The sequence below is a fragment of the Lathamus discolor genome, chromosome 14 (genome assembly GCF_037157495.1).
Source record: "Lathamus discolor isolate bLatDis1 chromosome 14, bLatDis1.hap1, whole genome shotgun sequence".
In the NCBI taxonomy this organism is placed as follows: domain Eukaryota; kingdom Metazoa; phylum Chordata; class Aves; order Psittaciformes; family Psittacidae; genus Lathamus; species Lathamus discolor.
Genome location: NC_088897.1, coordinates 11,998,468 through 12,012,724, shown reverse-complemented (window position 1 = coordinate 12,012,724; position 14,257 = coordinate 11,998,468). Strand labels below are relative to the sequence as shown.

At 46.6% G+C, this 14,257-nt stretch overlaps 1 protein-coding gene across 3 annotated transcripts in view; it reads left to right on the top strand.

The window, feature by feature from the left end:
• The window catches only part of NOS2 (nitric oxide synthase 2), a 32,957-nt gene extending 20,070 nt beyond the window's left edge, over positions 1–12,887 (top strand). For 2 of the 3 annotated variants that reach the window (XM_065694927.1, XM_065694928.1), the window contains exons 9-30: positions 935–1,100; positions 1,375–1,466; positions 1,855–1,996; positions 2,422–2,561; positions 2,838–3,012; positions 3,680–3,781; positions 4,397–4,591; positions 4,779–4,861; positions 5,153–5,297; positions 5,551–5,655; positions 5,821–5,870; positions 5,965–6,139; positions 6,592–6,724; positions 7,119–7,197; positions 7,617–7,795; positions 8,429–8,592; positions 9,388–9,598; positions 9,934–10,021; positions 10,323–10,444; positions 10,967–11,115; positions 11,355–11,549; positions 12,061–12,887. In XM_065694927.1, coding sequence (XP_065550999.1) covers positions 935–1,100; positions 1,375–1,466; positions 1,855–1,996; positions 2,422–2,561; positions 2,838–3,012; positions 3,680–3,781; positions 4,397–4,591; positions 4,779–4,861; positions 5,153–5,297; positions 5,551–5,655; positions 5,821–5,870; positions 5,965–6,139; positions 6,592–6,724; positions 7,119–7,197; positions 7,617–7,795; positions 8,429–8,592; positions 9,388–9,598; positions 9,934–10,021; positions 10,323–10,444; positions 10,967–11,115; positions 11,355–11,549; positions 12,061–12,174 — 3,004 coding nt within the window. In that variant the 3' untranslated portion in view covers positions 12,175–12,887. Of the gene's footprint in view, positions 1–934; positions 1,101–1,374; positions 1,467–1,694; positions 1,792–1,854; positions 1,997–2,421; positions 2,562–2,837; positions 3,013–3,679; positions 3,782–4,396; positions 4,592–4,778; positions 4,862–5,152; positions 5,298–5,550; positions 5,656–5,820; positions 5,871–5,964; positions 6,140–6,591; positions 6,725–7,118; positions 7,198–7,616; positions 7,796–8,428; positions 8,593–9,387; positions 9,599–9,933; positions 10,022–10,322; positions 10,445–10,966; positions 11,116–11,354; positions 11,550–12,060 lie in introns of those variants that run through there. The other variant, XM_065694929.1, reaches the window with a different exon arrangement.
• The last annotated feature ends 1,370 nt before the right edge of the window (positions 12,888–14,257 follow it).

Here is a 14,257-nt window from a genome sequence, read left to right as displayed (position 1 = left end):
TTACATTTGCACATTGCTGTGTTTCTGCTCATGGCTATTTGATCACACTGATTTACACTATCTTACATGCTTGCCCTTGATCTTTCATCTTGTTGCAAATGTGAAACTCTCAGACAGTGCAGGCTGTTTTCATTGTGTCTGTGAGCCAACAAAACGATTTTTGTCTGTGCTGTGATAAATGTTTCCTAATATTTTGACTTCATTCTCTGTTATCAAACTAAAGAATTTTAGAGTTGGTTTCACTGACAAAGGAATTAATCAGCACTTCCCTTTAGGAATGAAAATCCTACTTACCTTGCTCAGAGGACCTGTGTTCCTGTGAAAATAATAGAACTATGAGAGGACAGTCACTCTAATCCTACTTTTGGCTGGAGCCAGCCTGTTCTCTGCTGTTCATTTGCTTGTCATTTGACAATTTTTTTCCAAACTAATCTAGAAAATCCCAATTTAAACTGAAGACTTACACAGAAAAGCTTCTGATCAATCCATGTATGTGCTGGAGGGTGAAAGGAGGGTGAGGCTGCTTAAATACTGTGTGAGTTACATCATTAGAGTAGTGAGCTCTGTTGTTTGCCCTCAGTAAGGGCAGTTCCTAAATTCTGAAGCCAGGAACAATTCTCAGCAGTCTTCAGTCAGTCCTATGCACTCAACTCATCCGTTTAGCTAGAAAACCCCTGCTTTTTGATAACAATCATATCTCAACCTACGTCAGTGCCAGTCCCCTCCCCAGAAGTTTACTCTACCTGCATTCTGGCAGAGAAAATCAGTGATGTCAGTAGAAGTCATCTCCTGCAAAAGGATACTCAAAAGCTTTATGGTTTCAGCAATGCCTATGCTTTTCTTGACCCAGAACTCAAGGAGAACATCTGCAATTTAGATCAGATCTAAGTAATGAAGTTCTCATTGTGTCTTTTTGTGTCTGTTTCCTATTCAGAAAGCCAAAAATAGACGAGCACCTGGACCGACTGGAAACAGTGACCAAGGAGATAGAAACAACAGGAACCTACCATCTGACTAAGGAGGAACTGATCTTTGCTGCCAAGCAGGCCTGGAGGAATGCACCCAGGTGCATTGGGAGGATCCAGTGGTCCAATCTACAGGTAACCGAGGAGTCTGGACATCATGGATCCAATAGTGATGTGCTGTAGTCATGTGCACGTATTGGTAAAATATGCCAGTTGCTTCAACTGAGGACACTGCTCCCTCCTGTACGTACCATGAGATACTTGTGAAACTGCAATTAAACTGAGAAACACTGATTTTTCACTTTACTTCTTTCCTTAATCTTTCCTTAAATACATAAGGAAAATACTGAGCTTACATTGCTATTTCCAAATCAGCTTTTTTCTCTATGTTTCTTTTGGAAACATGCAGGTATTTGATGCACGTGATTGTAAAACAGCAAAGGAAATGTTTGAACATCTCTGTCGTCATATTCAGTATGCCACCAACAGTGGAAATATAAGGTAAGTCTCTTCAATTTCATTTTAAGCAACAGAATTCACATCCAGTTCTGGATTCAAAACTCCACCTAAGACCTGGAATGGTCTATCTGAATATTTTGACAACTTGTTTCTGCTGTTCTCCTCCTGGTACTGCATGTTCCTCTTTTGTACCATCAACCAGCTTGAAAATCTGTAACTTTCATGGCTCATGTTGCAAAACCTTTTATAATTCCTGGAGGAAAGGGATGATTTGAAGACTGAGAGCAGTGGGTAGAGAAGAGGAATGATTCTATTGCTACGGATGTTTCAGAAATATAAAATAATTGCTGTTGGTAACACTTTCTTAGTAAGTAGAATGCATTTGATGTGCTGCTGTGCTGTGAGGGGGTTTGATTGTTTCTCCGGGCAGATCAGCCATCACTGTCTTCCCCCAGAGGACGGATGGGAAACACGATTTCCGTATTTGGAACAGCCAGCTCATCCGATACGCTGGGTATCAGATGCCGGATGGGTCTGTCATTGGAGACCCTGCCAGCGTGGAGTTCACACAGGTACATACAGAGCCCCAGCTGCTTTCTCTCTGTCTGACCCATCTGTCTTTTATGCTTTTTCCTTGCATGTTTGTGCAGAGGGGAGGGAAATGTGGTGGTAAGGAGTGAATGGCATGTTCTGCCCCACAGGTTTTACGTACAGGCTGAAGCAATAATTTCCTGCAATCCTAATACAAGAATACTCCCCTTCACCTCAGAACAGAGTGAGCTAATGCCCCCCTTAAGTCAGGGACGCAGTTAGTACTTGAACAACATGCCTCAACATTGTTTGAATGAGAAAGATAACCTTTATCACTTAGAATTTACCTCAGCAGCTTTTAGAGCTACCTTTTAAAGGTTAACATCCTTTTGTCTTCAAATCTGGGGGGGGGGGGGGGGGGGCAACCAGCCTAAAAACCCCCAAAATGTACTTTCTTTATTTACAGCTGTGCATTGAGCTTGGGTGGAAGCCGAAATACGGCCGCTTTGATGTAGTTCCCCTTGTTCTCCAAGCAAACGGCCAAGACCCAGAAATATTTGAGATCCCGCCAGAAATTGTCCTCGAAGTTCCAATGGAGCATCCAAAGTAAGCAGCAAGATTTAGATAATCGCATTTCTGCCTCTGCCTCACCTTGGCAGGTTATCAGTCATTTTATGAGTTCTTTGTTAGGATGAAATGATGGTAAATAGTCCTGAGAGACCCAGTTACCACACTGTAAAGGAAAACTGCTCTGAGCTTTTGCAGACTGTGCTTAACAGGTCATTTCTCCTAGGACTAGTACTCTTTATCTACCTGGACTTTTCTGGGTATTGCCTAAAGGGGGAAAAGACACATAAGGTGATTAAAATGCTTGTTTAACAGGTATGAATGGTTTAAGGAGCTAGATCTGAAGTGGTATGCGCTGCCTGCTGTTGCCAACATGCTGCTTGAGGTGGGAGGCCTGGAGTTCACTGGGTGTCCTTTCAATGGCTGGTACATGGGCTCAGAGATTGGAGTGCGGGACTTCTGCGATGTGCAGCGGTACAACATCCTGAAGGTAACCTTCTGTAGGGGAGTTGTGCTGGTCTGTGATCACACTTGGTGGGTGATGGCTTCTGAAAAGAGACACCGCCAGTCTCTGCTGGGTCAGGTGCTGTGTTTACATCACACGCTTCAGCACTAGTCTAACACAACACCCCGGCTATTGTGGGACATGTGGAACTTCTGCCAAGATCAGCATTGCCAGATTGTGTGGCTGGTTTACAGCATCCTGACAGTCTCTGTTCCAAACAGCTGGATAGAATGGTGAAACTGAAGCTCTAAAAAATACAGAAAATGGTGTCCAAAGGGAATTCTTCCCTGATTTTACCCTGAGTCCTGCTGAGTCAGGACTTTTGGTCTCTGACTGTACATTTCTCAGAGGTGTATTTCTGTCAGTTCCAGTCTGCTGTTGACATGGCATTCCTGATGGATAACTACAGGTCTTGGGCACTTCACCAATGCAAATTAAAAATGATGCCTTATAACCAGAAACTGCCTCTTTTTAACCTGTTTAGTCCAGGAGAACATCACTCTCTGCTGTACCAAACTCCATAATTCAAGTTACCTCTTCCCCCTTCTGCAATACATTTTCCTGCATATTGTGTTGAGGTGGAGAAATCATGAGGTTTAAGTCCCACATAATAAATTTGCTTTTCTCTTTTCTCTCTCTTTTTCACATGTAGGAGGTAGGGAGGAGAATGGGACTGGAAACAAACAAACTTTCATCACTATGGAAAGACCGAGCTGTTGTAGAGATAAATGTGGCAGTGCTTTACAGCTTCCAAGTAAGTCAACGAGTGTGGTATCTGGAAAAACACTGACTATTGGGTGCCTATTTTTCCTCTCACTTATAACAGCTTTATACAAATACAGTGCCAGTGGACAATGCTCAAGGGAGGTTATCAAATGATTCCAAAAGAGTTATCCTTGATTTACACCTGGGAAAGCAGAGGAATCTGTATTTCCTGTTGTTGCCAGAAAAAAATCTCAGGTGAAGGCAGAAGGGAGAGAAAAAGAAGAAGTTAAGGGCAAGACTGCTCATCCTTTTAATACAAGTCTCAGAATCTATGTAACGCTATTGGATGAATATCTTTTACTTACCATTACAGTTTATTTAACGTATCATAACAATATGAAAGATGGGTAAAAATGAATCCAAGGCTTTTCAGCATGTGCTCCAGTGCTGGAGAGGTAAAATGCTGATGTTATAAAAAAAAGGAAGGGCTGAGAGTCCTTAATCAAAGGTCCACCTCTAGCTGTATCTGTATAATAGTTGCTGACAGTAATTATTTCCCAGCACTGAATATAGTCCTTTAAATAGTAACCAAAGCAAAAGGAGTACAACAGGAAGAAGAGCAGAATGGGATTTTTAATGTATGTCTGTCTTTTTGCAATTCTAGAGACAGAATGTGACCATCATGGATCACCACTCAGCTGCTGAGTCCTTCATGAAGTACATGCAGAATGAGTACCGTGCGCGAGGAGGCTGCCCAGCTGATTGGGTGTGGATTGTACCTCCCATATCAGGGAGCATAACTCCTGTTTTCCATCAGGAGATGCTGAACTATGTCCTCACTCCCTTCTATTACTACCAGGTACACATTAGCCAAAAAAGATGATTCTAGTGAACAACTTCAGCAGTGTAGATACAATATTTCGTTCAGAAATCTGAATGAAATGCCCTTGTTAATGAAAGCTCACCAGAGAGATTCATAAATACAAATTGTGTTTTTATTGTTCCACATTTCTTAACTGAAGCTTAACTTTTTCCTGTTTTAAAAGGTGGATGCATGGAAAACACATGTCTGGCATGATGAGACCCGGAGGCCAAAGAAAAAGGAAATCAAGTTTAGCATCTTGGCCAAGTAAGTTGTTCAAATAAGAATCCTCATTTTGTCCAACTCTTCAGTTCTTGTAATGTTTCTGTTTCACCCTGTTTGTTTTTCCTAATGATAATAATTACACCACTTGAATCGTTGAATCATAGACTTACCTGCCACGGTTAGGTAACATTAGTATCCAAGATACTTACTCAGTGCTTCTGAACAATCTTCCAAGGAAAAGCCATGCTCAAGTTCAGTCTTTCCTAGCTTGGTTGTGAATCAATTTGAATTACCGTTTATCCTAAGAATTGTGTGTGATTATTTTTTCCCCAGGGCTGTCCTCTTTGCATCTTCACTCACGCAAAGAATGATGGCAGCCAGGCCCAAGGTCACTGTAATCTATGCAACAGAGACTGGGAAATCTGAAACACTAGCCAACAATCTGTGCAGCTTGTTCAACTGTGCCTTCAACACCAAAGTAAGAAAGCCTTAATCATCCACACTAAATGGAGGAAGATTTTTGGCTGGTTTCATCAGCTTTTGCAAGCCTTTTCATTCCCTAAACCTAGGTTTTGAACATTTAGTAAACTTGTATTGGATCAGGACTTTAATTTTGTATTCATTTAATGTAGCACCTTGTAAATGTGGTCAATGGTCATCTGACAACCAGGGGTATCTAATGCTGGTTCTTATGTCTGCCAGCAGTTTCTCATGAGCTTTATACCTTCCAGATTCTGTGCATGGATGAGTACAACATTCGTGACCTGGAGAAAGAAACACTTCTGTTAGTGGTTACCAGCACTTTTGGCAACGGAGATTCTCCAAATAATGGAAAGGTAATATTCACCTCAGAAGTATGTATGGGGCTCAACTCAAACACTAAGACCAAAGACAACCTTCTTTTGCCCCATGTACTTAAGAAAGATACAGATCAGGGTCTCAGTTCTATTTTAAATCAGAGTATTTTTCTAACCTGAAGTATTTAATGGATTTTCACGCAGACTTTGAAGAACTCCTTGCTCACCCTGAAATCACTGAGAAAAAAGATCAGGTAGAACACTTTGTCTTTTGATTTGCATGTGATTGAGTCCTTTTGCATTTCATTTAGCATAACACAGGGGTCTTTCTTTTATCTCCTCCTGCAGATACGCTGTGTTTGGTTTGGGCTCCAGCATGTATCCGGAGTTCTGTGCCTTTGCTCATACCATTGACCAAAAACTGGCCCAACTCGGGGCTTGTCAGCTCACTCCAATAGGTGAAGGAGATGAACTCAGTGGGCAAGAAGAAGCCTTTCGCTCATGGGCAGTCACTGCGTTCAAGGTGACCACATAAATAGCTCATATTTTAGTTTGTTAATTCATTCCTTTTATTTCAGTATTCACTGGCCTCCATAAAAATGGGGGGGAATGAAGGAAAACAAACAACTGGATTTATGTTTGAGTTTTGAACTCCCCTTTTTATACTGCTTGCCCAAGTTGAAGAGGGAACTGGGCCCCTTTTCTCTTTATTTTTTAATATTCACATGAAGTTCCTTTGGGATGGTGGAATGTTTAGGACGAACAAGGGTGGTAGCATCAAACGTCAGGAGTTTTGGTAGCAGTTTGTGTTTTAGCTATGCTGATCTAGAAGTGGAGCCTTTCTGAATCCCTGTCACATCACTAAACTTAATAGGATCAATAAAATTAGCACTGAATTCTCCTCAATAGGACATTGACAGCACTAAGATTTTTTTATATTATCCTTATGAATAGCATTATTTTTCTTTGTTCTAGACTGCCTGTGACATTTTCAACATCCGGAGCAAAGCCAGTATTCAGTTGCCTGAGATTTATACCTCTGATGAAAGCTGGGATCCTAAGAATTACAGGATAGTGCATGACTCTCAAACCATGGTCTTGGCTAAAGGTATTACCTCCCATGTCTCACCTTCTCTGTCCATTTTGCTTCAGATAGGTCTGAACTGGAAAGGTTTATATAGTGACATTGGTCCTGCTAGGTGATAGAATGCATGTAATGAAGTGCAGTGGTCAGAGAAAAAAAGACACTCATTTCCATTGCATTAATCATTATCTTTTCCATCAGAACACCAGAACTAGGATACATTTGACAGACCCAGAAGAACAAAAGCTGAGATGAACTACTTTTAGTCAGGGAAGGCATCATGCATACAGGACACATAGGTGACTAATTCTAGGGCGAGCATGGTTCAGGTCTTTTCTGCACATTGTTTGAAGACATTTTAAACAAACCTTATCACAAAATTCCCATGAGTCATGTCCGTGCCCTCTTTTCTCAACAGCACTTGCAAGCATTCACAGCAAGGATATCATTCCCATGAAGCTGAAGTTCAGACAGAATCTTCAAAGTTTAAAATCTAGGTATGGTACCTCATTCTTTTGAATATTCCCATACTACACTTTACTACAGACTTAAACACCCGAAATGTCTGGTTATTGACATCTTCTCCTGCAGTTATTAAGAAATACATACAAGTTTCAAACGATCATTAGAAGTGAGTCACTATCACAAGTCCACAGTCATACATACAGTCTTAATTCAGGCTTAAATAAGAGGTGGCTTCCCATTAGAGTCTGTGAATGCAGGGGAATAAAAAACTTTGTGATACGGCCCTTTGATCTCTACTGAACACGAAGTACTGAGCTGGTCTGCCGGTTTGGTGCTGAACACAAGTAAGCTCTTGCCAGCTGCCACCTCAGATTATTCCTGTTCTGCGCAACTCAAGGGAAATCCTGTGGACGTAACCGAGATGTGTCTGATCTCTTTTCTCTATATCCAGTCGTGTTACCATTCTAGTCAAGCTTTCCTGTGAGACTGATCAGGAAGTGCACTACCTGCCTGGAGAACACATCGGAATTTTCCCAGGCAACCAGCCAGAATTAGTCCATGGCCTCATTGCACACGTCAAGGATGCTCCTCCAGCTGACCAGACTGTCAGACTTGAAACCTGCACCAGTGGTAACTTGGTTCTCTTCAGATCAAATAGCCAAGGATGTTTGACAGATTTCTCTACAATTCCTGAGAGGTTTTATAGACTGAATTTTCTGTATTATCCTTCTCTTAAGTTTCAATAGGATTTTGTGGAAGCTTTTAGTTACTTTTACGAGTCTCAATTCTGATTTTGCGTACTCTGGCAGCCCGTGGTAACTGCACCAGTGTTTGCAGAGTTATCCTAGGTTGACAATGTAATTCAGTCGCTGAATTGGCCACTGACTGCAATTAAACAGAGTTTGCTTATTGTTGCTGTGTGTCAGAGTCCTAAAATAGATTTGTATGTCGTGAACATCTTTCCATCTTAGTAGGAGCAATTTGCTAAATCATAGGATTCTGACACCCAGAAAGATGATTTATTCAGATGGAAAGCTTCATTTTGAAGTGGTGCTTTGTTATCATGCAGTTCTCTGCATCAGAGCTTCCCCTTACAGAAGTCTGAACCCTCACGTTAACATCTCTTCAGAAGGGGCCTGTGGTCCAGACCTGCTGCAGCCTCATCTGAAGTCCTGTTTTGAAGGACACTGAGTTTTGTAAAGCTCTGCAGCTGTCAAATGCCGTGGGAATTGAGAAGTGTTCTTTTATTTGCCTTGTTTCCAGGTGGCTGCTGGACAAGGGACAAAAGGCTTCCAGCCTGCACACTGCCCGAGGCGCTGACGTACCTGCTTGACATCACCACTCCACCCTCCCAGCAACTGCTGAAGAAGCTCTCCCAGCTGGTAACAGCGGAAGGAGACAAACAGAGGCTGGAAGTTTTGTGTCAGGTAAGCGTTAGGGCTACATTGACATTAGGAGAATGGTGCACTGGACCATCTGATGCCCTTTCACTGTGCAGGACAAACTTAAGCAGTTTTGTAGTGATGGTGCCTGATTTCATGCCTCTGCTACGCGTTCTGCGTGCCTGTAACGCCAACCACAGAGAGAAGGGCTGGTCTTGTGGCTGACTTGGGCGTGGGAATCGAGATGTCTTCAGATCTGGCATTTCCTGCGGGGCTCTGGGTGGGTTGTTTTACCTGCCCATGTCTCGTGCTTCCTCATGGAGGTTCCTGGTGATGTGCCGTTAGAACAGCTCACAGCTGGCAGGTGGAGGGACTGCAAGGGAGCAGGTAGGTATTTTTGCCAGAGGATTTGGTACCATGCAGTAAGAGGGATGTCACTTGGAGTAACCAGCAGCTCCCTGGTGTGTAAGGGCTTGCTTCTCCCACTGGGCTCAGCGAGGCTCAGGAGGGATCAGGGCCTGGGCCCATAGAGCGTTGTGGATACCTCCTAGCAGGGGGCTCAGAAACAGGTTCAGTCTCTACATCCACACTGAGCAAGCTGGTATCTGAGAAGGTTAGAGCAGGTGTCCTGTACCTCCGTGTTCAAAAGTGAAACAGTTCCTTAGGAAACCCCAGTATCACTTTAGGCAAAGTTTTGAGAGCTCTCTGTTGATTCGCCTGCACATTTCATTGAACATAAGGCAGAAATCTTACATATAAATGACATTTCAGATATCCCTGCTCTCCTGATCTCAGTGTGAATGACCTGCTAACATTGTCATGGTGGCTTTTGGCTTTTAGAGCACAGAGGAATACAATAAATGGAAGTTTTACAACAGCCCAAACATCCTGGAGGTGCTGGAGGAGTTTCCCTCTGCTGAGGTCTCAACAGCTTTCCTCCTGACTCAGCTGCCACTCCTGAAACCCAGGTACTATTCTGTCAGCTCCTCCTGTGACGTGACAGCCAGAGAGATTCATCTGACAGTTGCAGTTGTAAACTACAGGACAAGAGGTGAGAGCGTTTGGTTTCATTTCTCTCTGAATTAAATGATGTTTAGGCTGCAGTGAGGTTCAGGAATTAACTGTCTCTGCCGTATGGCATGAAGCGTACCAGTAGCAACAAGTTTGTATTGTGATACATACAGAACCGTGTACTGCAGTGCAGATGTTCGTACTGTGTCAGGATGGGCATCATCATCATCAGCGTATCCTTGGTTTATAAATAATTACTAGATATTATATATTACTTATATTACTTATTTAAAAAACATAATTTTAGGTATAAAATGTGTCTTTTTAGAAGAGAGAGCTTTGGAACTGACAGATGTTTTCCCTTGCTCTGAGCAGATGGACAAGGGCCTTTGCACCATGGAGTTTGCAGCACGTGGCTGAACACAATCGCTCTCAATGAAATGGTTCCATGCTTTGTACGCAGGTGAGTGTCTGACAGAGAAACAGGGAAAGAAACAGAACCCAGTGGTTCTTAGGTCAGCTTCTTCAGTGGGTTTTTCACTGGGTGCGTATGGTTTTCAAGGGAGTGGTGAGTGCAGGCTGGACTATCCGAGTGTGAGGAGAGGGAATTCCCCATCTTCTGGAGATGGGATCCTTTACCTTGTCTGACGTTGGGTAAAATCAAACTGGTAACTTCGGTTGTGCTGCTGACAGTCAGTCAGGAAGCAGACACTGAGCTGTCATTCATCAACTAATGACATCATTAACATAGTTTTGCGTTTTAGTGCTAACGAATTCCAGCTCCCCAAGGAGCCAAGCAGGCCATGCCTCCTGATCGGCTCAGGAACGGGAATTGCTCCCTACAGGAGTTTCTGGCTGCAGCGTCTCCACGACTTGGAAAAGAGAGGTACTGATGGGGATTGCCACAAGGGGGAGGCCAGAACCTGCCCGGCAGCAGGAGACATCCCTCACCCTCCAGGTGAAACCTCTGCAGAGGGAAACACCCAGAGACACTGGCCAAGAGCCCTGCCTGAACCCTGCACTGAAACAGCTCCTCTGTCCCACTGAGACCATTCTGGTGGTCTCGAGGTGCTGGTCACTTGGAGGAGCAGCCTCTGCGTCCCTGTAACTGCTCTGTGTTCAGTGACTGCCCCAGGCACTCAAAACATGGAGAGGAAACACTTGGCCTGCCCCGTCAGCCCATCTGTGGAACCTGCTCCAGCAGGTGATTCCAGGTAGCTCCCCAAGGGCTTGGGCAGGTTCACTCCTCCTGCGAGACCCTAAAACCTGAGCACAGCGTTGCAGGTGTGGAACAGAACAGCTCTCTACACAGCCAGTTCTGTGGCAGCGGGGCCCTCTCTGGGGGCAGTCATAAGGGATAGCGGGCCTTTACCAGGAAAGACAAGTAACTTGCCGATGTTGGTTTCAGGGATCAAAGGGGGTGACATGACGTTGCTGTTTGGCTGCCGGCAGCCAGACATGGATCACCTCTACAAAGCAGAAACTGAGGAAATGAAGAGGAAGGGAGTCCTGAAAGAAGTCTACACAGCCTACTCCAGGCAACCTGGCCAACCTAAAGTAAGGCTGCTTCCTCTGCTCTGTGGCTTTGGCAGTTGTAACTGGTTCTGAGAAAGAAGAGTCTCGGTCTGCTGTAGTTAAATCAGGCCTAGCCTCCAAATCTGGTGCTTGTAAAGACAGCATGAAGCCATTTTCTTCTCCTGTGCTGTGGTGCAGCACACAGTAGGGCCAGGGCAGTTAAAACCTCACTGTATCAGCCCCCACTGAAAACCTTTTCTGGTCCTTTTTCTGTTTCCAAGGTCTATGTTCAAGACATTCTTCAAAGCAAGTTGGGGACCAAAGTGTGCAACCTCTTGCATAAGGAGGAAGGGCACCTCTATGTCTGTGGAGACGTGCGCATGGCCAAGGACGTTGCTCAGGCTCTGAAAAGGATGCTCACAAAAGCCCTGAAGCTCAGCGAGCAGCAGGCAGAGGAGTATTTCTTCCAGCTAAAGGTACGCTGTGACGCACGAGGTGGCCTTCCCAGTCACACAGTGTTCCGGGGTGGGATACAGAAGTCTTCAGTCACACTCCAGACCTTGAGGGCTGCCATGAGCATGCACAAGGAGAAAAGCTTTACATGATGCGCTTATCCACCCAGTTTCTGTTTGGTTAGGGTGTGAGAGTGACACTTGATGTTCTCTTACATCTGCCAGTTGTTTCTTTTTGGGTCCTGGCCATCAGCTTCGTGCTGCGTCCAGAACAGCAGGAGCTGGAGTCTGTATTGTACCAGTGGAGCAAAGTGAGTTTAAGCAGTCACTGGAAGCAGAGTGCTTGGGGCTTTTTAGGACCCTTTTGCTGCCGGAACTTGTCCTGCAGCACACGTGTGTCTGGGATTCGGACAGGTCCCTTTACCAACAGAAACAAAAGCCACTGGCACAGAATGCAAAAGACCTTTTGGTCACTGAGCTCTTGCACAGGGAGCAGCGCTGACTTCATCTCTTGGCTTTCCTTTCATTTTTGCAGAGCCAAAAGCGATACCATGAAGATATATTTGGGGCTGTGTTCCCACAGGAAGTCAAGAGAGGGGCAGGAGCTTTGCAACCCAGCAGCCCAAGAGCGAATCACCTCCTGTTTTAGCCAATACTTGCACATTTGTGGTTGTTTTCAAAACGCAAGCGCTCAAATCCTCTTTCTCATGCATGTTCCTGTATGTGTGTGTGTGTGAGACACGTGTGTACATACACAGAACATGTCTGCGATGGTAGGATTTGACCTTTAAACCTCAGCCTTAAGAAAAACACGAAGTTTAACGTTTTGTCGCTATTTATTCTGAGACTTCGTTGATTTTCTCAGTAGTGAAGATGCGAATTATTTTTGTATTGCTGTCTGCAGTCTGTATTTGCTGCTTTCTGTAAATACGAGGGAATTCCGAGGGTTTTTATGGTGCGAGCTGCAAGTGGAATATTGAACCGCACTGTGTCTGTGTGAGGGTTTTGTACCAGATTCTTTCCCTGTGCACGTTTATCCTCACTTTAAAGCAAGTAACTGGACGGTTGTGCCGCTTGGGAATGTTCAGTCCCACACCCGGCTGCATCTGCAGCGGTATTTGCAGATGAGATAATAACGTGGTGGCTCCCAAGTGGCAATACCTGCTCCAGCTGTGGGCGCATGAGGAGGCAGTGGCTGCAGTTCTGCTTTGTGTGTTTCAGGTACTTGAGCCTGAATTGTTGCTGTTCCACAGCCCGTGGCAGTAAGGTTCGGAAGAGTCAAAAGCACTCGGTACATTTGAATTCTGTGCTCTGATTTACTCGATTCGTGTGTAATAAAAGATGCCTTTATATTGAGACAAACGTTGCTGTGGATGGAACTGCTGTTGGCTCTTGCGATTGGCTTCGTTACAGCCCCCAGTCAGGATGGGGTTTAAGCTGTGCCTCAGGTTAAGCACTTGAGTGGTGCTGCTGGAGGCAGAGGAGTGCTCTGGGCTAAAAGCCTCCCAGGTTATGAGCTCCTTGCTGGTTTGGGGACTCCACCGGGCTGAGAGTGGCAGATGGGCCCTTTCTGAAGCACCGGGCGGTTCGTTGCACTAACACCTGAGCCCTGCTGACACAGCTGAGGTGGAATCCAGCACTGAGGACAGGCTGGATGCTGAGGCTCCGGGCTGGGTTGCAGGCTCTGAGGGGCCAGCAGCTGATCCTGATCAACTGCTCCATGCAGGGCAACGAGGCACAGCTGAGCCCCGTGGGGCACAGCCCCACACACAGAGGCTGCGGGTGCTGCTGTGAGGCTGGTCCTGTCGGGCAGGGGAGGCAGCAGGAGCCCGGGTAGGTCAGAGGCTTTTTTCCCTTTTCCTTGTGTTGAAATGATGATTTCTGTTGCTGTGCCAAGGGCTCTGAGTGATGGGGGGGCGCCGGAGGGGGGCACATCCCTGCCCCAGTTTGCAGGGCTGCGAGGAGAGGGCTGTGTGCAGGCAGGAGCAGGCTGAGCCCTGGGGTAGGAGGTGGGGATGTGTCGGGATGAGGCTGTGATGTGTTGGGATAACTGATGCGGTGTGTCCGGCTTCCCCGGAGCTTGCTTCAGGCAGGCCCTGTGCAGCCTGGCCTGTGTCGTGGGCTGTTCTGCGGTGCCGTCTCTGAATGACCCCGCTCTCCGGGCCCGCGAGGTCCGCCTGGGCTGCTGAAGCCTCGGTCCCCTCCGAGCTTCGGGTTCGGAACGCGGCGGAGCAGCCAGGCGCAGGAGCGCGGGGGGCTCTGGCTGCCCGTGAGCAGGGCAGCGGGCACCGGGCGCGCCCCGTGCAGGGCGGTTCGGATCCGCAGGGACGCTCCGGCCGGGGGAGGCGCTGCCGCGAGCGCGGGGCAGGGCCGGGGCTGTCCCCGGCCGTTCCCGGGTCCCCGCCCTCGCCGCCTGCGTGCGCTGACGCCGCCCCCGCTGCCCCCGCCGGGCTGCGCTCCTTTCGGAGCGGCGCTCGGCAGCGAGCGCGGACCGGGGGTTCCGGACGGGCCCCATCGCCGCCGGCAGAGCGGGAGGGGCCGGGCCGCCGCGGGGGCTCCTCTCTGACAGAGGGGCAGGAGGCCGGGGCTGGCCTTCGGGAGCAGTTTGTGGGCGGTAAATGCAAACCCGAGGCCAGGCCGAGTTCGATTCCCAGACCTCGCGGTTCGGGCCCCTGCTCCTCTGCCAGCCCCGAGCACAAGGGGGCGCTGGCTCCCAGCGAATGGGAAGCTCT